The 22,366-nt window shown below is 40.4% G+C and overlaps 1 protein-coding gene across 1 annotated transcript; it reads left to right on the forward strand.

Annotated features, from left to right (window-relative positions):
* The first annotated feature begins 59 nt into the window (after nt 1-59).
* Nucleotides 60-21,013, forward strand: MTCH2 (mitochondrial carrier 2). The gene is made up of 13 exons (XM_067749010.1): nt 60-291; nt 2,777-2,861; nt 3,010-3,116; nt 10,112-10,138; nt 10,337-10,399; nt 12,274-12,331; nt 12,590-12,641; nt 13,080-13,139; nt 14,514-14,607; nt 15,572-15,619; nt 16,550-16,617; nt 18,811-18,886; nt 20,804-21,013. The coding sequence occupies exons 1-13, from the start codon at nt 205-207 to the stop codon at nt 20,888-20,890; spliced, it is 912 nt and encodes a 303-aa protein (XP_067605111.1). The 5' UTR covers nt 60-204; the 3' UTR covers nt 20,891-21,013.
* The last annotated feature ends 1,353 nt before the right edge of the window (nt 21,014-22,366 follow it).

Genomic DNA, 22,366 nt, shown 5'->3' on the forward strand with positions numbered 1-22,366 from the left:
CTCGCAAGCCCCGCCCCGACCTCTGCGCCCGCTCGCGAGCCCTTGCCAATTCTCGGGGCGGGGACTGCGCGGGGAGACGCGCGCCGGTGCGTGCGTGCTCCCGGGCCGCGGGCGGGCCAGTGAAGCTGGCGGCCCTGGCACGTGATCCCGGATCGGCGTGGTAGCTTGGTGGCTCCGTCTGTCTGTCCGTCCGCGGGTGCCATCATGGCGGACGCGGCCAGTCAGGTGCTCCTGGGCTCCGGTCTCACCATCCTGTCCCAGCCGCTCATGTACGTGAAGGTGCTCATCCAGGTATGAGTCGTCGCCTTTCCCTTCCTCGCCCGGCGCCCTGTTCGGTCGCCGCTGCCCAAGGCGCCTGAGAACCGGCTCCAACCTTCAGGGCCTTCAGTCTCCTGAGATGCTGCTCCTTCTTTGCTGCCCGCCCCTTCCTTCCCGGCAGGGACGACTTCCACCGCCCGCTGAGCTCCCACTGCCCGTGGGCCTTCCCGAGGTCTCGCCTCCCAGCCAAGCCGTGAGGCCCGCTCCTTTCCTGGTATCCGGCTGCCGCCCTGCCCTGCCCTGCCCTGCCTGATGGCTCCCCTGAACTTTGTTTTCTCTTCCCTGAGGTTGATCCTGGCTGGGCGCCGCCAAGGGCTTCCCAACCTTTCTTTCTCCGCTGCTCTGAAATGAGCATCCTTCTCTCCGCCCCGGCCCCAAACGCAAGACGTGAAATCTGTTGAAGACAAATTTGAAATTCGAGGGGAGCCAACACCTTATTAGCTTTTGTTTTCTCTTCTTTTGTTGCTGTTACTACTGTTCTTCTGTTCTGAGATTTAGCACCAGATACCCAGAGAAACACAAGGAGTTCATTCAGAAGTGATAATCAAGCGGTTGATGAGTCACATTTCGGAAGGATCCACTGAACCCTCTTCAGCAGCAGCCCATGTGGCTCATGACAGTGAAAAGTCACGTGTCAGAGTGATGTGAAATCAGTTCAGTTGAAAGTTTTATCGAGTTTAAGTATATATGTTAGTTTCTAATATACTGTGAAATAATTCTTAAATGGTATTTTATATTCACAGGCAAGTTTGCCCGGTTTTAGCTGACTATAGACCATTAGGTAGTATTGTTCAGTTGCCTTTCTGAATTTCCCTGTGACGGGCAGGTCATTCATTTTTTTAACTTTTGTTGAGAGTTGACGTAATTACGTCATGCATAGTACCAAGGATAGAACCCCTGTCCTCACCATCTGCCTTTCTGTCAGAAATATGCAAGACACTAGGGAAGGCCTCATTTCTTATTTTTGAGTTAATGATACTAATCTATATTATGTGTTGCTGAGTTGACCCTTGTGGATTCAGAACCTATATGTAAAAAACTATTGTAAAATAAGTTGTTTAAAGTAAGAACGAAGGGAATTCCCTGGAGGTTTAGTGGTTAGGTAGGACTCCACGCTTTCACTGCTGAAGGCCCAGGTTTAATCCCTCATCTGGGAACTAAGATCCCCGCAAGCCACTAGAGGCGGCCAAAAAATAAAAGAAAGAAAGAACAAAATCTTTGAAATGTATTGTGACATCTAAAACAGAATTGGCACATTTGCAGCTAGATAATATCTGAGGTAAAAGCATTTTTCAGTAAATCTGATACAAGCCCATTACTCAGTCCTTATCCAGGAGACAAGATTTTCTAATGACATTCAGAGCTCTTGCCTCAAAAACTCCTTAATCCTTATTGCACAACATGCTTGTGTTGCCAAGTGTCTCAGGGGTTTTGGTGAAATTCCCAAATACTCAGTTTTAAAAATAATTGCACAGTGACACTTTCAGGAGTTCTTTAATTGAACAGGTTGAGAATCACAGCAGGAGAGTCAAAACCATGGCCGACAACGTTCATTCTCTCAAGTATCCCTTTGGCACTAAAGAGTCTGAATATATTGTAGAAATAAAATGATGACATTAATTCTAAAATGACTCGTTAGATTGTTCATGACAGTCTGCTCCTTTAACATGGACTTATTAGCTTGTAATTATTTCCCAAATGAATTATCCCCAGCTGTATCTGCATTTGCCTTTTGAGTGGTTTGTTTTGCTAGCCAAATATGAAGTTGTTGCTGGCTTAGTCTTCTCACTTTGTCCGGTTATTAAAAATGTGCTTGATTTTCTTTAGAAAATATTTTTGAGCGTCCTCAGTAAACTGTAGCTTTGTTAACACAAAAATTCCCTTATTCTATTTTTAGATTGATGCCAGTCTATCTTAGCTACATGGTTTACTTTGTAGAATTTGAACCAAAAGAAAACTTGGAGTTTATTGAAACCAGTCTTTTTTTTTTCTTTTTCTTTTTCTTTTTTTTTTTTTTTTTGCGGTACGTGGGCCTCTCAGTGTTGTGGCCTCTCCTGTTGTGGAGCACAGGCTCCAGACGCGCAGGCTCAGTGGCCATGGCTCACAGGCCCAGCCGCTCCGCGGCATGTGGGATCCTCCCGGACCGGGGCACGAACCCGTGTCCACCACATCAGCAGGCGGACTCTCAACCACTGCGCTACCAGGGGAGCCTGTAACCAGTCTTAAACAAGTGACAAAATTAAAAACAAAACAAAAAAAAACATACCAGAACTGACAAGGATGATACTTCATCACTGTCTTGGAAAATATACACTGCATTTTAACTTGTGTTAAAAATTATAACTCTAAAAAATATATATATATATATAACTCTAAATTTGTTCTTTATTCAAGACCTTGCAACTCAGGCGTTCCTGGGAATGTTGCTTAGTATTGATTTAGTTTTTTGTTTTTAAAGGTGGGATATGAGCCTCTTCCTCCAACAATAGGACGAAATATTTTTGGGCGGCAAGTTTGTCAGCTTCCAGGTCTCTTTTGTTATGGTAAGTGTCTTTGATTTATTTGGAATTGGAGGACATTGAAGGGTGTGATAGGAGTTACTGAAAGAATATATAGTAAGCATGTTTCCTTGAAATTTCTGTGTAACCATTACTTTCAACTAGAATGTAAATCTCCTACTTGTGTTCTTAGCTCAGCACATTGCGAGCATCGATGGGAAGCGTGGGTTGTTCACAGGCTTAACTCCAAGACTGTGTTCAGGGGTCCTTGGAACTGTGGTCCATGGTAAAGTTTTACAGGTAAGAAGAAAATCAGTCCATCTTCCCATAGATTTAGATAACCTTTTCTTTTTTTTTTTAACATCTTTATTGGAGTATAATTGCTTTACAATGGTGTGTTAGTTTCTGCTTTATAACAAAGTGAATCGGCTATACATATACATATGTTCCCATATCTCCTCCCTCTTAGGTCTCCCTTCCATCCTCCCTATCCCACCTCTCTAGGTGGTCACAAAGCATTGAGCTAGATAACCTTTTTTTTTTTTTTAATTAATTTATTTATTTTTTGCTGCATTGGGTCTTAGTTGCTGTGCATGGGCTTTTCTCTAGTTCGGACGAGTGGGGACTAGTCTTCATTGTGGTGTGTGGGCTTCTCATTGCCGTGGCTTCTCTTGTTGTGGAGCACGGGCTCTAGGCGCACGGGCTTCAGTAGTTGTGGCTTGCAGGCTCTAGAGTGCAGGCTCAGTAGTTGTGGCGCATGGGCTTAGTTGATCTACGGCACATGGGACCTTCCCGGACCAGGGCTTGAACCCGTGTCCCCTGCGTTGGCAGGCGGATTCTCAACCACCGCGCCACCAGAGAAGCCGTAGATAATCTTTTACGTACAATTTGATCAAGAGCAGTTTCAAAGATATACGTCTTTACATCCATGGCCTTTCTTCCTCTTGAAAAACATTTACTTGAAATACCCATTCTTAATTCTTTCCTGGGAAGCAAGGAGAATTTGTATAAAATGAAGTAATTGATTTTGATCTACACAAGCTTCTTCCTCTGGACCAGTTGTTCTGAGCAGAAATTAAGTACGCTCATTTGAGCTCCTGTGTAGCTCATATTATTTCTTTGAAGGAGGAAGGAAGCTGGTTAAAACATACATTTCTTTCTCATGTTATTTTCCTTTTATTCCTAGTGTTACTCCTAGTAAATGTTTTCTGTTACAAATTTATTTTTTTTTAAACTTAACAAGATAAACGTTAAAGTAGGATAGTGTTTATTTGTGACTGTTTATTTCAGTAGTACTCAGTACAGGGAATTCCCTGGCTGTGCAGTGGTTAGGATTCCACACTTCCACTGCAGAGGGCATGGGTTCAATCCCTGGTCAGGGTACTGAGATCCCACAGTCTGCAAGGCTTGGCCAAAAAAAAAAAAAAAAAAAAAAAACCACTGCCGATAATAATTGGTACAATCCTCCATGTATATTTTAAGGCTTTAATGTTGGCCCAATTCTACTTTTTTATCATTTGATGAGCAAATCGTGGTGTTGTTAATCAGTTTCATGATCTGATTGGCTTAGGTTTTAAATTCTCTTAAGACTTTGTTGAATTGAGTTGGAGAGGTTTTCCAGTTAGTTCCTCACATGGAAGCAGTTTTGTTATTCATTGTACTTACTCTTGTCGTCATGCCTGTGGACTGAATGTTAGAAGCAGCGTTTTGGGTGGCCCGTGGGTCAGAGTGATGGAGTTTTAATGGGCCGATGTTTTTGGTGGATTGATTACTACTCTTTTCCAGCCACACTGTACTTTGGCTCAGTGGAAGCGTTCCTGTTACCTAAATGAGGTTTAGATTTTCATGTGGGAAAGTAGTTGTCATCTAGTTCAAAGAGGTTTATGTATAGACCAAGAGTGAAATTACTGCTTCAGATCAAGTTAAGGAAAAGTAAGACAAACTTGAGGTAACCAAGTACCTGGAATTTGTGTTTCACATGTAGCCCGATGAAATAGAACAGGGTATTGGTACTATAGTTAGTATCAAAAACAACTAATACAATCAAGAAGAAAGACCAATTCAGGTCTTTCTGAACAAGAAAGAGTTCTGTATATCTGAACAAGAATTAAATTGAAATGTGTTCAGAATAATGTAGAAGAGACAGGTTGAAAATTTTATTAATGGAGTGAAAACCAAAGTCTAGAAATGAGTGAGGATTTTTAAAAACTCCTGAAACTGTTAGAATTAATTCTGGCCAAAGACCTGGAATTTGACCAAAAACCATCATTTCGCTTAATCATGTTGTTTGTTCTCTTTCCTCTGATTTTATTTTAAAAATGTAATTCTTTTCGTAAAAGACAGTGTTCTTTATTTTTTAAATCTGGTTATGACTAGGAGGTCAGTTGTCTGGTTGTTGTATTTCACCTAGCCCATCTTCTATTTCTGAAATATCCCACAAGTAATATTTCCTCTTCCAATGCAGTCTGAGCTCTGGCAGTTTCATGTTCTCTTCTCCAGAAGAATAAAGCATCTTCTCTCTTGCTTGGTTTAGAAACAGTCAGATACAAAAGGAAAAGTGAGGTGGTTTCAGCTATTCAGACTTAGCACCAATTCTCTGTTCTTTGTACAGTGAAGAAAAGCATCTTGCCCTAATTTGGTATTAGACCTGCTTTTTCCGTGAAAAAGCCCTGAGGCTTTTTCCATAGCCTTAGTCCTAAGCTATGTTTTGTGTTTTTTGGTTTTTTTAAATTTATTTATTTTACTTTTGTCTGCGTTGGGTCTTTTGGCTGCACACGGGTTTTCTCTAGTTGCGGCAAGCAGGGGCTACTCTTCGTTGCGATGCGCAAGCTTCTCATCGTGGTGGCTTCTCTTGTTGCAGAGCACCAGCTCTAGGTGCGCAGGCTTCAGTAGTTGTGGTGCGCAGGCTTCAGTAGTTGTGATATGCAGGCTCAGTAGTTGTGGCACGTGGGCTCAGTATTTGTGGCTCAGGGGCTGTAGAGCACGGGCTCAGTAGTTGTGGTGCATGGGCTTAGTTGCTCTGCAGCGTGTGGGATCTTCCTGCACTGGGGCTTGAACGTGTGTCCCCTGCTATATGTGTGTGTTTAGTAAATAATGTTCTTGGATTTGGATCATCGTGTTTTCATTGTCATTTGTCTCTAAGTATTTTTTGATTTCTTCAGTGATCTCTTGGTTATTTAGTAATGTATTGTTTAGCCTCCATGTGTTTGTGTTTTTTACGATATTTTTCCCTGTAATTGATTTCTAACCTCATAGCATTGTGGTCAGAAAAGATGCTTGATAGGATTTCAACTTTCTTAAATTTACTGAGGCTTAATTTGTGACCCAAGATGTGATCTATCCTGGAGAATGTTCCGCGCGCACTTGAGAAGAAAGTGTAATCTGCTGTTTTTGGATGGAATGTCCTATAAATATCAATTAAATCTATCTGGTCTATTGTGTCATTTAAAGCTTCTGTTTCCTTATTAATTTTCTATTTGGATGATCTGTCCATTGGTGTAAGTGAGGTGTTGAAGTCCCCCACTATTATTGTGTTAACTGTCGGTTTCCTCTTTTATAGGTGTTAGCAGTTGCCTTATTTATTGAGTTGCTCCTGTGTTGGGTGCATATATATTTGTAATTGTTATATCTTTTTCTTGGATTGATCCCTTGATCATCATGTGGTTTCCTTCCTTGCCTCTTGTAACATTCTTTATTTTAAAGTCTATTTTATCTGATATGGGTATTGCTACTCCAGCTTTCTTTTTTTTTTTTTTTTTTTTGCGCAGTACGCGAGCCTCTCACTGTTGTGGCCTCTCCCGTTGCGGAGCACAGGCTCCGGATGCGCAGGCTCAGCGGCCATGGCTCACAGGCCCAGCCGCACCGCGGCATGTGGGATCTTCCCGGACCGGGGCATGAACCCGTGTCCCCTGCATCGGCAGGCGGACTTTCAACCACTGTGCCACCAGGGAAGCCCCCCAGCTTTCTTTTGATTTCCATTTGTATGCAATATCTTTCTCCATCCCCTCACTTTCAGTCTGTATGTGTCCCTAGATCTGAAGTGGGTCTCTTGTAGACAGCATATATATACAGGTCTTGTTTTTGTATCCATTCAGCCAGTCTGTGTCTTTTGGTTGGAGCATTTAATCCATTTACATTTAAGGTAATTATCTATATATATGTTCCTATTACCATTTTCTTAATTGTTTTGGGTTTGTTTTCATAGGTCCTTTTCTTCTCTTGTGTTTCCCAGTTAGAGAAGTTCCTTTAGCATTTGTTGTAGAGCTGGTTTGGTGGTGCTGAATCCTCTTAGCTTTTGCTTGTCTGTAAAGCTTTTGATTTCTCCATCGAATCTGAATGAGATCCTTGCTGGGTAGAGTAATCTTGGTTGTAGGTTCTTCCCTTTCATCACTTTAAATATGTCATGCCACTCCCTTCTGGCTTGTAGAGTTTCTGCTGAGAAATCAGCTGTTAACCTTATGGGAGTTCCTTTGTATGTTATTTGTCATGTTTCCTCATTCTATGAGGCCACCATCACCCTGATACCAAAACCAGACAAAGAAACTACAAAAAAAGAAAATTACAGACCAATATCACTGATGAATACAGATGCAAAAATCCTCAACAAAAACTAGCAAACAGAATCCAACAACACATTAAAAGGATCATACACCATAATCAAGTGGGATTTATCCCAGGGATGCAAGGATTCTTCAATATACGCAAATCAAGCAATGTGATACACCATATTAACAAACTGAAGAATAAAAACCATATGATCATCTCAATAGATGGAGAAAAAGCTTTTGACAAAATTCAACACCCATTTATGATAAAACCTCTCCAGAAAGTGGGCATAGAGGGAACCTACCTCAACATAATAAAGGCCATATACAACAAACCCACAGCAAACATCATTCTCAATGGTGAAAAACTGAAAGCATTTCCTCTAAGATCAGGAACAAGACAAGGATATCCACTCTCACCACTGCTGTTCAACATAGATTTGGAAGTCCTAGCCACAGCCGTCAGAGAAGAAAAAGAAATAAAAGGAATCCAAATTGGAGAAGAAGAAGTAAAACTGTCACTGTTTGCAGATGATATGATACTATACATAGAGAATCCTAAAAGTGCCACCAGAAAACTACTAGAGCTAATCAACGAATTTGGTAAAGTTGTAGGATACAAAATTAATGCACAGAAATCTCTTGCATTCCTATACACTAATGTTGAAAAATCTGAAACAGAAATTAAGGAAACACTCCCATTTACCACTGTAACAAAAAGAATAAAATACCTAGGAATAAACCTACCTAGGGAGACAAAAGTCCTGTATGCAGAAAACTATAAGACACTGATGAAGGAAATTAAAGATGATACAAACAGATGGAGAGATATACCATGTTCTTGGATTGGAAGAATCAATATTGTGAAAATGACTTTGCTACCCAAAGCAATCTACAGTTTCAGTGCAACCCCTATCAAATTACCAATGGCATTTTTTACAGAACTAGAACAAAAAATCTTAAAATTTGTATGGAGACACAAAAGACCCCGAATAGCCAAAGCAGTCTTGAGGGAAAGAAATGGAGCTGGAGGAATCAGACTCCCTGACTTCAGACTATACTACAAAGCTACAGTAATGAAGACAATATGGTATGGGCACAAAAACAGAAATAGATCAATGGAACAAGATAGAAAGCCCAGAGATAAACCCACGCACTTATGGTCAACTAATCTATAATAAAGGAGGCAAGGATATACAATGGAGAAAAGACCGTCTCTTCAATAAGTGATGCTGGGAAAACTGGACAGATACATGTAAAATAATGAAATTAGAATACTCCCTAACGCCATACACAAAAATAAATAAAATGGATTCGAGACCTAAATGTAAGACAGGACACTATAGAACTCTTAGAGGAAAACATAGGCAGAACACTCTTTGACATAAATCACAGCAAGATCTTTTTTGATCCACCTCCTGGAGTAATGGAAATAAAAACAGAAATAAACAGATGGGACCTAATGAAACTTAAAAGCTTTTGCAAAGCAAAGGAAACTACAAACAACGAAAAGACAACCCTCAGAATGGGAGAAAATATTTGCAAACGAAGCAACGTACAAAGGATTACCCTCCAAAATATATAAACAGTTCATGCAGCTCAATATTAAAAAAAAACCCAATCCAAAAATTGGCAGAAGACCTAAATAGGCATTTCTCCAAAGAAGACATACAGATGGCCAAGAAGCACAGGAAAAACTGCTCAACATCACTAATTATTAGAGAAATGCAAATCAAAACTACAATGAGGTATCACCTCACACCGGTTAGAATGGGCATCATGAGAAAAATCTACGAAGAACAAATGCTGGAGAGGGTGTGGAGAAAAGGGAACCCTCTTGCACTGTTGGTGGGAATGTAAAGTGATACAGCCACTAGGGAGAACAGTATGGAGCTTCCTTAAAAAAAACTAAAAATAGAATTACCATATGATCCAGCAATCCCAGTACTGGGCATATACCCAGAGAAAACCATAATTCAAAAAGACACATGCACCCCAATGTTCATTGCAGCACTATTTACAATAGCCAGGTCATGGAAGAAACCTAAATGCCCATTGATAGACGAATGGATAAAGATGATGTGGTACATATATACAATGGAATATTACTCAGCCATAAAAAGGAACGAAATTGGGTCATTTTTAGAGACATGGACGAATCTAGAAACTGTCATATAGAGTGAAGCCAGAAAGGAAAACAAATATCATATATTAACGCGTAAATGTGGAACCTAGAAAAATGGTACAGATGAACCGGTTTGCAGGGCAGAATTTGAGACACAGATGTAGAGAACAAACTTATGGACACCAAGGAGGAAATGAGGCGGGGTCGGGGGTGTGGTGGTGTGAAGAATTGGGAGATTGGGATTGACATATATATATACTAGTATGTATAAAATGGATAACTAAAGAACCTGCTGTATAAAAATAAATAAATGAAATTCAGAAATTCAAATAAATAAATAAAAATAATGTTCTTGGATTTTTGCTTTGCTTTGTTTTCCTTTTTCTTCTTTTAGATAAGCACTTTTATGAGCTGACCAATCAGTATGTTAAATTTAGCAACAAGATCATCTTAGAGACACTTATTTCCAAGTGTTAATTAGAAGTAGAAATTAATTGGAGATTTATAGCCAAAAAAATCAACTATTTTAATTTCTGCCAATCAGTAGAGTTTTCATTTTATGTTCTGTCTCAATAACACTATGATAGCCCTAATCATCCTTTCTTTTCTTTTCTCTTCCTTTGTAGCATTACCAGGAGTGTGACAAGGCTGAGGTATGTTGGAGCCAATTTCTATGCATGAGTCCATTTTCCCTGCGAGCTACTGTTGCTCTCTGGTCCTCTTTAGGAAAACGGACAAGCAGTCAGCTTTCCTTTCATCATAGAGGGTGTTGGTATACAGGATGGCCACCAGTTTGAACAGTTCTATTTAAAACCATCAACATATCTATCTACTTTCATTTTGATTTCCAGGAGTCAGGATCTGGAAATGTACTGAAAGAAGTTTCATCTTCCTTTGACCGAGTTATCAAGGAGGTAAGGTGATTATGATTTCTCTAAATCAGAGCAAGCTGGCAGTTGTGGAATCAGGATCATCAGGCCTGTATGTTCAGTGTCTGTTCCAAACAAAATTAAACTTTCAATTTAATATGGGCTTTACTGCATGTAGAACATAAAGAGAGAAAAAAGCATTGCTTGCTGTTTGGAATTTCAAGGAAACATAATTTGCCCACTCATCTTTAAAATTGAAGAGGTACTGAAACCTGTTATAATAGAGTTGGAAATCTCTGGCCCAAAAGTATTAAAATAGTGGCCAGGGCCTTTGTGTGTTGGATATTATATATCCAGAAATGCTTTTACAACATTATTCTGACTTTGAGATGTCCTTATCGTCCATTTCCCACTCCTGTCTTCTGCCATTGGGAGTTTGTTGCATGCCTGGCTTAATAATACTCTTTTATTTCTAGTCTTTACATTATCTAATTGTCTATAGAGACGTCACAATTTTTCATTGAAAGCTGCCTTCTAAAGTATATATCACTGAACAAACATCGCTATAGGCCAAGATGTCAGATGAGTCAACTTTGTTTTTTGTAAATTTTCATGAAGTGATTTTATTTAAAAGTAGAGATGCATGTATTAATATGTGTTTTATATTTTCTTAACTTTATTTAGTTCATCGTAAGGCTCTTAGAACTACCATTAGAGTAGGGGTGACATCTCTTAACTAAATGAAGGTAATGTTTAAATGCAAAAACGAACGACGGACCTGCTATATTTACAGCCTACCTCCAAGTATTGTGATTGAATTTTTTACTAACCTCTTTACAGAGTCCTAGACAAGAAAGATAAGCTAGGGTAAATACAGAGCTCTAAGATACTGCACAGTTACGGGGCTGTGGTCGAAAAACAGATGAATGTCGTCGTGTTCTCCTTGAGACGTTGGTGTAGATTAAATAGAGCCTGACATTTGTCTAGTGTAGGTATTAGAGTATCAGAGTCTCTAAAATCACTCACAATGAGACAGCAACTTAATAGTCTAAATACCGGCCTCATAGTTGTTTGTTTGTTTGTTTGTTTGAATTTATATTTTTATTTATTTATTTTTGGCTGCGTTGGGTCTTCGTTGCTGCGCGTGGGCTTTCTCTAGTTGCAGCGAGCAGGGGCTACTCTTCGTTGTGCACAGGCTTCTCATTGCAGTGGCTTCTCTTGTTGTGGAGCACGGGCTCTAGGCGCTCAGGCTTCAGTAGTTGTGGCATGTGGGCTCTGTAGTTGTGGCTTGCAGGCTGTAGAGTGTAGGCTCAGTAGTTGTGGTGCATGGGTTTAGTTGCTCCACAGCATGTGGGATCTTCCCAGACCAGGGCTCGAACCCGTGTCCCCTGCATTGGCAGGTGGATTCTTAACCACTGCGCCACCAGGGAAGCCCCAAGCCTCTTAGTTTTATTCCAGCTAGGTTACTGTTTGCTGGTGACTTTCCCTGTTCCTTTTTTTTTTTTTTTTTTGGCCACACCATGCAGCATGTGGGATCTTAATTCCCGACCAGGGATCGAACCTGCACCCCATGCATTGGAAGCGCGGAGTCTTAACCACTGGACCTCCAGGGAAGTCCTTTTCCCTGTTTCTTTGCTTTTGTTTTTCTCATCTGTAAATTTGAGAAGATAACAGAAACCTGCTTTGCAGAGAAATTTTGAGAAGTAACTATAACAGTATTGAAATCCATGAGTGAAAGCTGTGCTAGAATGATAGTGTATTATATTGCATCCCATTCAGGCTACTCTTCCTGACTCCAGGAAGGGCGGGAGTGCTCTGTCACTCACTCTCTTATTCTACAGTGTCCACCCACATGACTTCTCTCAGGAATTTGAGTGTCATTTATTTAGATTTCACAAGTGTGTGTTGATTCTTTCTAGACAACTCGAGAGATGATGGCTCGTTCTGCTGCTACTCTCATCACACATCCCTTCCATGGTATGTTTGCAGTTGATAACTGAAATCTGAACTTTTATCTTTCTTTTATATCACCGTCTCTCCTGACTACTTAGATAGGTTGACATGGGAGTTCACTAAAGTACCTTGCCTGTGTGTTTTCTGTTTGCTTGTTTTGGCTTTTATCCAATTTATCCAGATAGCAAAGTGTCTTTAGGTGGGAAAACCTTTTTTTTTTCCCCCAGGGCTATTAAAATTTATCTCGATGTAGCTTAAAAATCTTTTCTCTGTGTTCTATAGTGATCACTCTGAGATCTATGGTACAATTCATTGGCAGAGAATCCAAGTACTGGTAAGTGTTTCTGTTTTCAAGTATTCAGGGAGATCTCTTGAAGCCAAAGTATTAGAATAATAATACTTTACATTTTTATGATGCCTTAGAGCTTATAAAACAAATTCATGTATCTTATATCATTTGATCTACACACAAAAAAAACAGTAAAATCGAAGAAAAAGGCCCAGACAGGTTTAGGAGCCTCCCAGGACCTCAGGGTAAGTTGCAGGACCACTGAAGCCATAATTCACCCTGACTGCCTGTGACCACACCCTTAGGTATTAATATCTCCACTTCTATCTCTAAATGCAACCGTCTTTGCAGAGTGAGGGTGGTAGAAAAGGGAGCAGGGGTGGAGGTATAAGTTTCACCTTGTCAGAAGTGGTAATTGAATATTTTTTTTAATAGCTCCAAAATAATCTTAATGTATTTTATGTTTCTTTCTTCTGAACCTAGTGGACTTTGTGACTCCATAGCAACTATCTATCGGGAAGAGGGCATCCTAGGATTTTTTGCGTGAGTAAATTACTGATTTGTGCATGTGATTTTTGTGTGAGTAGAAAGCTTTGATGAGAACGAGGACATAACTCCTTGTTTAAACCTCAGAGAAAATGTACTCTCTGGGTTTAATTCATGTTAAACTCCATTTAGGCCCATCTGACTTAAATTCTCTTGTAGAGATCCCAAACTTTTGCTCTGCACATCTAAAATGTGTGAAATGAGGATTTTTTTTTTTTTAAATAAATTCATTGAAGTTTCTACCCTTACAGTGAGTTCTCAATTACTATATAGTTGATAAAATGAGGAAAGTTAGTTTTTGAAAAATGGAAAATTATCTAACATGTATCTTCTTTATCCTGAGGGAATACGTTTTTGCACTATATTCATTCCCTTGAATTTACTTTGGAAGAACTTAGGCTACTACCCTTGTTCTTCTGTTAACAACAAAAACCACATTATTAACTAAATGGTCCTTTTTAATTTTCAGTGTTTCCACATACTTGATTTTATGTTTGAGTATCATAAATACTCTGGGAAATAGGCAAGACAGCTATTATTATTCTCATTTTAGAGATTTAAAAAAAACTGATGCTCTGGGAAGTTCATTTGCTGCCCATCACATAGCTGATAAGTGGTAGAAGTGGCATTTAAACGCTGGTCTTCAGTCTGTGAGGTAATGTGTGTCCCACTCTTCCACACTGCCTCACCTTGGTTAACTAGGCCCTGGAAACATGTTTTTTTGGTGTGTGTTTTTTGTTGTTTTTTTTTTTTTTTTTTGCGGTACGCGGGCCTCTCACTGTTGTGGCCTCTCCCGTTGCGGAGCACAGGCTCAGCGGCCATGGCTCACGGGCCCAGCCACTCCGCAGCATGTGGGATCTTCTCAGACCGGGGCACGAACCCATGTCCCCTGCATCGGCAGGCGGACTCTCAACCACTGTGCCACCAGGGAAGCCCTGGAAACATGTTTTTTGATGCCCTTCACCTGTATCTGTGTTTGGGCCATTCTCATTTTGTAATTTTTCTCATCTTTTGCCCTGACAAATTTGAATATCAAGTAGTTTAGCAATAATCATATTTAAGTCTCTTCTCCGAAATAGGCACATTTTTTGCCTCCTTGCTTATAGTTATTAATAGTAAGCTGAACCATTGGCCATATCATAGAGGGGTACAGCTGACCTGCATTTTTTAAATGAGAATAAAAGTCATTAGAGATTAGCCTCAAGAACAGTTATATTAACTAGAATGAATTGGTTAAGTTCTCGTATTCAGTGTCTTTTCAGTTCTCTAGAATGTTTTGAAATTAATTCTTTGAGAAGTGTTTATATTGAGTGAATTGTCTTTTTGCTGATCACATTTCTTGGTGCTTACTTTTATTTTTTCTTCATGTAGCGGTCTTATTCCTCGCCTCCTAGGTGACATCATTTCTTTGTGGCTCTGTAACTCACTGGCCTACCTCGTCAATACTTATGCACTGGACAGTGGGGTAGGTTGTGCCCTTGAGATGTGCTGGTGCGGACTTCATTGTATCCACCTGGCAGCTAGGTTAGCTTTAAAGTAAGATGGCAGTTGGTGTGCCAGACTCATCATTATATAGCTATATATTAATAGTCAAAATTTTAAAGGCTAATGTAGTGCCCTATAGTGTTTACTATAGAGAGATGCACCTAGAAAGTCCCTAGGGTGGGGCAGAGTGAGCCTAAGAGTCTACCTTTCTCCATGCTGCAAGGAGATCACTTCTTTATTGATGCCTAATGTTAGAGGACACCATGAAGCAGGATAGTTTTATAATATATGCAGGTGTTTCATCTAATCTGAAGTGTTAAGGGGACTCCTGTATTGGGCTTTCTAGAAACCTTAGCCTGGGGGCGGGGTGGGGGGTGAGAATCAGCCTTCCCTAAAAGCAGTGTTTCTCCAGTCTCAGCAGTTGTATACCTCTTTGAACACAGTTAGCCCCAAAGCATGGTGGGAACTAGGACACCCCCAGGCCAGGGGTAGGACTAAAAATCCACGTGCTTGGTTTCTTGAGTACTGAGACTGATCTTCCCCACAGCATCTGGTACACAGCTAGGTGTATACGGAGGGAGTGACTTGTCCCTCAGTATACCGTCAGTGTTGTTTCCAGGGATTGTATCAATATTTCTAGGACATCGGAAAAGGTTACCAATCTCAGTTCTGTTGTTTTTGAAATCCTGAGGCTATTATATTTGTTCCAAGCCATCCTAGCCTAATATGAACTTGTCTGTTAATGTTGAACCAAGTTGATCATTTTGATCACTGCCTTTTTATGCTCATAATGTTTTATGTTTTCATCCTCTAAATTAATTTTCAAGTTGTCAAAGAAACTAATAATGCAGAGATAGAATATATTGATATGGTTGGGGATAATTAACTGTTATATCAGCTTAATTTTCTTACTCGTTCTAATAAAGGCTTTCTTCCTGTTCTAGGTTTCCACCATGAATGAAATGAAGAGTTATTCCCAAGCTGTCACAGGAGTAAGTTTTTAAAAATCCTTTTAGCCTTTTAGGAGTAGGTTTGTTTGTTTGTTTGTTTAATATTTATTTATTTGGCTGTGCCGAGGCTTATTGGTGGCACGTGGGATCTTCGTTGCGGCATGCAGGATCTTTAGTTGCGGCATGTGGGATCTAGTTCCCTAACCAGGGATCAAATCCAGGCCCCTTGTATTGGGAGCGTGGAGTCTTAGCCACTGGACCACCAGGGAAGTCCCTTTTTAGGAGTAGTTTTCTTTTCTTCTCTTCCCTTCTCTTTTCTTTTCTTTTCAATTTCTTTGCCGTCACTGCTTTAAAGCAACCAGCTGTCTCACAGGAAAGTCTCTCAAATTTATTAATATTTTTCAGAGGTAAGAATAACCCAGAATCCCTGCATCACAGTAACAGTAATAACAAGCCTACATAGTGTGGTGCTGTTCAGCTTTCAGAGGGGTAAGTGGGCACTTCTCATCACAGATCTGCCCCTGCTTCTCACTGTATCGTGCTGAACCTGTATTGGAAACTTCACGCTCTTCAATCATGTGGAGTCTTTCAGTAGTTGACTTTTGAAGTAGTTTCCATTGTCTTTGGAAGGATATTCATGTTGTCTTGTTTTCTTCAGGGCTATTTTGAAATGCTTATTGTATTTAGTTGTATTTACTTTTAAATGATGAAGTTCAGTTTTATTTGAATGTGGGCTCAATCACAGAATAAGAGAAGCCTTCTGGTCTTTGGTTAAAAGGTTGCATGTAGTGGTATGGTAAGAGGAGGAAACATCTGCAGGCTCAAAAACGTGTAATTTAGTCTCTCCTGGGTTACTGAGAAAGCAAAACCAATGTTGGAGTATTTGACCACAGTGGCACTAAGACTAAGGGAGAAGAATAAAGGAGACTAGGAATGACTTAGTAACTTAGCTGTCTTTTTACTCTTTTACAGTTTTTTGCCAGTATGTTGACGTATCCCTTTGTGCTTGTCTCTAATCTTATGGCTGTCAACAACTGTGGGTAAGTAAGTGCCTTGCGTTTCTTATCTTAGTAGTTGGCTGCCTGTATGCCTGACAGGTAGGGCAGTCCTGGTAGAAATTTGGGGAGGATAGTACAGTTGTTGCTGTTAATAGATTTCCCAAATTTTTCTCTGTCTGCCCCATGTACCAGCAGTCCCATCAATTTGTATTATAAGCAGCCACTTCATATCCTTTTTTGGAACAGAGAAGGGCACAAATAATATTTCTCAAGCATTTATAAATAATATGCACTTGCCAGTAGTCTAGGTTCTTTTCTGAAAAGGGTGGGAAAATTACCAAATTACTCTACTTTCACATTTAAAAAAAAAAAAGAACTTTTTTATTTGTTTTTTGCCACGAGGTGCGGCATGCAGGATCTTAGCTGCCTGACCAGGGATCGAACCCATGCTTCCTGGATTGGTAGCGCAGAGTCTTAACCACTGGACCGCCAGGGAAGTCCCTCCTTTATTTATTTATTTATTTTTTTTGCGGTACGTGGCCTCTCACTGTTGTGGCCTCTCCCGTTGCGGAGCACAGGCTCTGGACACGCAGGCTCAGCGGCCATGGCTCACGGGCCTAGCCACTCCACGGCATGTGGGATCTTCCCGGACCGGGGAAGAACCTGTATCCTCTGCATCGGCAGGTGGACTCTCAACCACTGTGCCACCAGGGAAGCCCCCTCCTTTATTTTAAGTCCTTATCCTCTCTTTCGAAGTTACAAAAGGTATGTCAGGGATTGAATGACAACCTGTACCTGTTTTTCCTCAGGGCTTCACGGAGAAAGTGAGTTTTCAAGTAAGAAAAGTAGGAAATTTGGTTGAAAATGGAAAGTTTCTTGACCTTTCATATACTGGCTGGGGAAGGGGTGGGTGTGGTGTTGGACACCACTGATTTCCAGCTTCTAGGCGCCATCTGACTCTACCAGGTTGGACAGAAGTTTTGCCTCTTTTTTTTTAATTAAAAAAAATTTTTTTTAGCCACGCTGCACGGCTTGCAGGATCTCAGTTCCCCAACCAGGGATCAAACCCCCAACCCCTGCAGTGGAAGCACGGATTCTTTTTTTTTTTTTTTTTAATATTTATTGATTAACAAATATTTATTGAGTATATATGGTGTACTGCTATAAAGTGAATGGTGGTTTTTGGGTTTTTTTAAATTTATTTTATTTTCGGCTGTGTTGGGTCTTTGTTGCTGTGCGCGGGCTTTCTCTAGTTGTGGTGAGCGGTGGCTACTCTTCATTGCAGTGCGTGGGCTTCTCATTGCGGTGGCTTCTCTTGTTGCAGAACACGGGCTGTAGGTGCACGGGCTTCAGTAGTTGCAGCACGCGGGCTCAGTAGTTGTGGCTCGCGGGGCTCTAGAGTGCAGGCTCAGTAGTTGTGATGCACGGGCTTAGTTGCTCCACAGCATGTGGAATCTTCCTGGACCAGGGCTCAAACCCATGACCCCTGCACTGGCAGGTGGATTCTTAACCACCGCGCCACTGGGGAAGCCCGGAAGCACGGATTCTTAACCACTGGACCGCCAGGGAAGTCCCAGAAGTTTTGCCTCTTGATTTATTTCAAAACTCTGTTCCTCTGGAGTACCTGCCACAATACGTCATTGTTTTCAAACAAGATATCAAATTGATAGCTGTGTGGAGTTTGTTTTGTGATTTGTGGAGCGGCTGCCACATTTCGGCCCAGAGCAGGCTTGAAGGATTAGTTAAGTGTGTTGTTGTTGTCTTTGTTGTTGTTACTATTATTATTTGCAGTTTTTGAGAGAGGAAGTGATAAGGGGTTATACCTGAGTAAGAGCATGTAGCCACCACCATTTCACACCACTGTCCATTGTCAAGTTTGGAGTCTTTTGAATACTACTTAGTTTTAAAATTCCCTTTCCCTGCTTTTTAATCATATAATTACTATGTTCTAGGATTTCATTTGTCCACAAAATTTAAACCTAGATGTTTTAGAAAGTACATAACTGGTTCAAGTTTCTGTTTCTGTTATGTTGATTCAAAACCTAAATGTAAGGGAGGGCGATCCGTTTTGGATGCTCAGTGTTTCCCCTGCTCCAATAGAATTTGTTTCTTCAGAACTAAAATTGCTTCTCAGGGAACTTTCCAGGAAGAATATTTTGACAAAGATTTACTGAGCTCTTGAGAGAATGTTTTATAAATGTTGACTTCAGTAGCTAACCTGTTATTCTGTTTCAGGCTTGCTGGTGGATGTCCTCCCTACTCCCCAGTATATTCTTCTTGGATAGATTGCTGGTGCATGCTACAAAAAGAGGTACTTCTCTCTCATTCTCTGTCTCCCTCCCTCCCTCTCCCCTCCTCGTATTTTATTTTGTTTTGTTTTTGTTTTTTTCTTAAATGTCTCTGGAATCCCAGGTTAATTCTTGTAGGTTATCCTTTAGTTACCAATTAATGTACCCTTTTCAATGTTCCATATGTCACTCTGGCATAGTAATAAAATGTACTGCTTGGAAATCAGGAGAGGTAGTGGAGAATTAAGAATTCCTAGATGTGATCTGGAAGCCATTTGAGTGATCACATTCAAATTACAAATAAGGTCTGGGTGGACAGTTATCCTGGTTGTTAAAATGATGCCCTTGATTTCAGATGATTTTTTCCAACCTCACCTTTTTGTAACTTTTCAGAATCTCCTAATATATTCAGGTGTTTTCCTACAGTATTTAGAGAAGCTGAGAAATAAAAAGTTATTTACTTATGACATTATTTGTCACAATGTTGTTGAAAGGGCTGATCTCTTACTTCTAGAGTCATGTTAGTGGATGATTTTGTCCAGACTCCAGTTGTGAGGTGTAGGTCGTCTCCAACCAAAAGTTCTTGATGAATCTAGGCAGAGCTTTATTAGGAACCAAAATGATAAATGGCTTGGGCTAAACTTAACATGGAATCGCTAAAATGGCCATCAGTTGACAGCTGTTTTTGAATGGGAAGCACTCTTTAAAGGATTGTAGAAGAAATTGTATGAGGAAACTCTTCGTTGCATTATATGACAGCACCGGTGACACATACGAGAAAGACCTTTGTTCACAGGGCGCAGGCTTCCCAGCCTGCACTCTGAACGCAAAGGCCTAGGTGCTGCTGGGGGGGCTTTTGCTCAGCGAGCCCAACAAGCCCTGCTGTGAACCCAGGCCAGGACACTTGGGTGGTTGCCAGGCAGACCTAACGTGAACATCTGGGTTTCATTCTGAGTTTTACATTCTCGGTGTTACAATGTCCTTTTGTGGTCCCCGTTTACAAGGAAAGGTGGCCCTTCTTTCCCCACTTCCTAACCAGCCCCCGGCTATACGAAGGAAGCAAATAGAAAATTAGTAGGGTATCAGACACCTTACCTAGGGAACGGTTAGTCCTTTAAATGCTTAAGACAACAGCAAATCTTAACTGAGCACTTAACTGTATATGAGGCATTATGCTAAGAGTTTTTCATGTATCAGCTCACGTAACCGTCAAAACAGCCGTGTGAGGATAGGTACCGTTCTTTATCATCCCACCTCACATATGAAGAACGGGGACTTTGAACGGTTAAATAATGCCAATTATGTAACCCAAGGTCACACGGCCAGTGTTTGGGAGAGCAGGATCTACATGCAGGCTGTCTAACTTCAGAGTCTACTCACTTAAACTCACAACATTACTCCTTTAGTTATAAGATTTTCTAAGTACTCCCTAGAGATCTACCATTCCATTCAAAACAAACAAAAGCTGGCACAGGGACTTCCCTGGCGGTCCAGTGGTTAAGACTCCACGCTTCCACTGCAGGGGGCGCAGGTTCAATCCCTGGTCAGGGAACTAAGATCCTATGTGCCACGCGGTCAAAGAAACAAAAAAACAAAAGCTGGCACTTGACTGCGTGATAGGACTGTTCTCAACACTTGATATGAATTGACTTGATAATCCAGCTAGCTAGCAAGTGGCAGAGCCAGAATCCAAGCTGGGAATTCTGTCTAAATAGGTAAGAAATACTTGCCTTTATCGGTGTGTCAGAATTGTAGTTAATTCCACAGAAGCTCAGCTTAAGTGAGAGAATACAAACTGCTACTCTGTAGTGATAGTCCCGGTTTTATCCTGGTCATTTTAGTCATGTTTCTCAGAAATCTGTCCAGTTGTCTCTGCTGATTTGGACTGGCTGACCTCATTTTCACACTAGACTTTATTTGTTTGTTTGTTTTTTTTCCAGGGAAATATGAGCCGAGGAAATAGCTTGTTTTTCCGGAAGGTCCCCTTTGGGAAGACTTATTGTTGTGACCTGAGAATGTTAATTTGAAGATGTGGGGCAGGGACAGTGACATTTCTATAGTCCCAGATGCACAGAATTATGGGAGAGAATGTTGATTTCTATACAGTGTGGCACGCTTTTTTAATAATCATTTAATCTTGGGAAAATGGAGGTGTTTGGTGTCTGCCTTTTTTTGTTCTTTTTCCAGCACAACATAATTTACCACTGATATTCCCCCTTTAGTTATCCTGAAACATTTTTACTCCAGATTATTTTACTTAAAAGAAAGAAGTTGCATTTACCTAAAGGTACAGGCAGGTTGTCATGCAATTTGAGTCTTAATTTAAGGCTTTGTAAAGTGAAGAGTACAATCCTGTGAAGAAAGAGAAGTAATTGTTTGAAACTTAAGAAAATGAATAAGGCAAATGATATGGGAGGTTATAAGTTGCCGTTTTTTTAGTAGACCTTAAAAACTCAGCAGCGTCCACCAGTCTGTCTCCCCGTATATTCTTCTAAGCACATTTAATTAACCCTGTCTCTCATACTTCAAAGAAAGGACAACACTGCTAATCTACCCTAGAAAAATCTCTGCGTGAGGCATCCATGCCTTCAGTCTGTTATTGCAAAGCAATAAATTGTGTTGCCAACAACAACAAAAAAGGATAATTAGAATATAAGCAAGATTTGGAAAGGAAGCATAATGGCTTTTTTTTTCCAAAAGAAATTCTTATTATATAAAATATGAAAAGCAAATACTGCGGCATTGGTCCCCTTCTCTAAGAGCTAAGTCTTTGCCAATCCCTAAATTACATCATTATACAGTTCTAATTGTATATAATCTTTTGTGCTTCTGTTTGTTATTTTGTTTGCTTTTTGTTGTTGCAGAAGGTGAGTAGTTTGTTTTTCATTCCTAATGACACACTTGGAAGGTATACTTGTAACTTCACGTCTGGTAATGCAGACGTAAGTCCACCACCTCGCATGTCATACCCTCAGTTAGGCATGGTAGCGTTCAGAAGAGGAGGAAAAAATCATTTTAGAAGGGCATAAATTTCCACTGAAACATAAAGATCTTATTTACTCAGGCCTTTTAGAAGCGGGTTAAAATGCTCTAAAATGAGAAAGCATTTGGTTTCACTTACTTAAATCCACTGGGTTGTTGCCAAATGAATAAGCATTGAATTTGCTCTTTCTCAGAAGAATTTGCTACTTCCCTATCAAAGCTGCAGCACCCGCAATATTAGAGTGGGCGTGCAGGGTCTTCTCCCTCCCCCGCGGTTTAGGAATGTAGCCTGAAGCTCCCAAGTAGCTTACCTTGAAATGTCTTTGATGTCTCTTTGTCTCAAAAAGGAATGTAAATTTTATATTCTATTCAATAGTATCTGCATTTGTTTTAATATAAAAATGTTTTGCATTACCTACTTTTTTTCCCAAAAAAAATCTTCAAGTAAAGATGATCTAGGAAAATGTGCCATGTTTATTATCCTGTGGCTTCTGTTCTCATACATGCTACTACGCCTGCCT

Source organism: Pseudorca crassidens, chromosome 9 (genome assembly GCF_039906515.1).
Source record: "Pseudorca crassidens isolate mPseCra1 chromosome 9, mPseCra1.hap1, whole genome shotgun sequence".
In the NCBI taxonomy this organism is placed as follows: Eukaryota; Metazoa; Chordata; class Mammalia; order Artiodactyla; family Delphinidae; genus Pseudorca; species Pseudorca crassidens.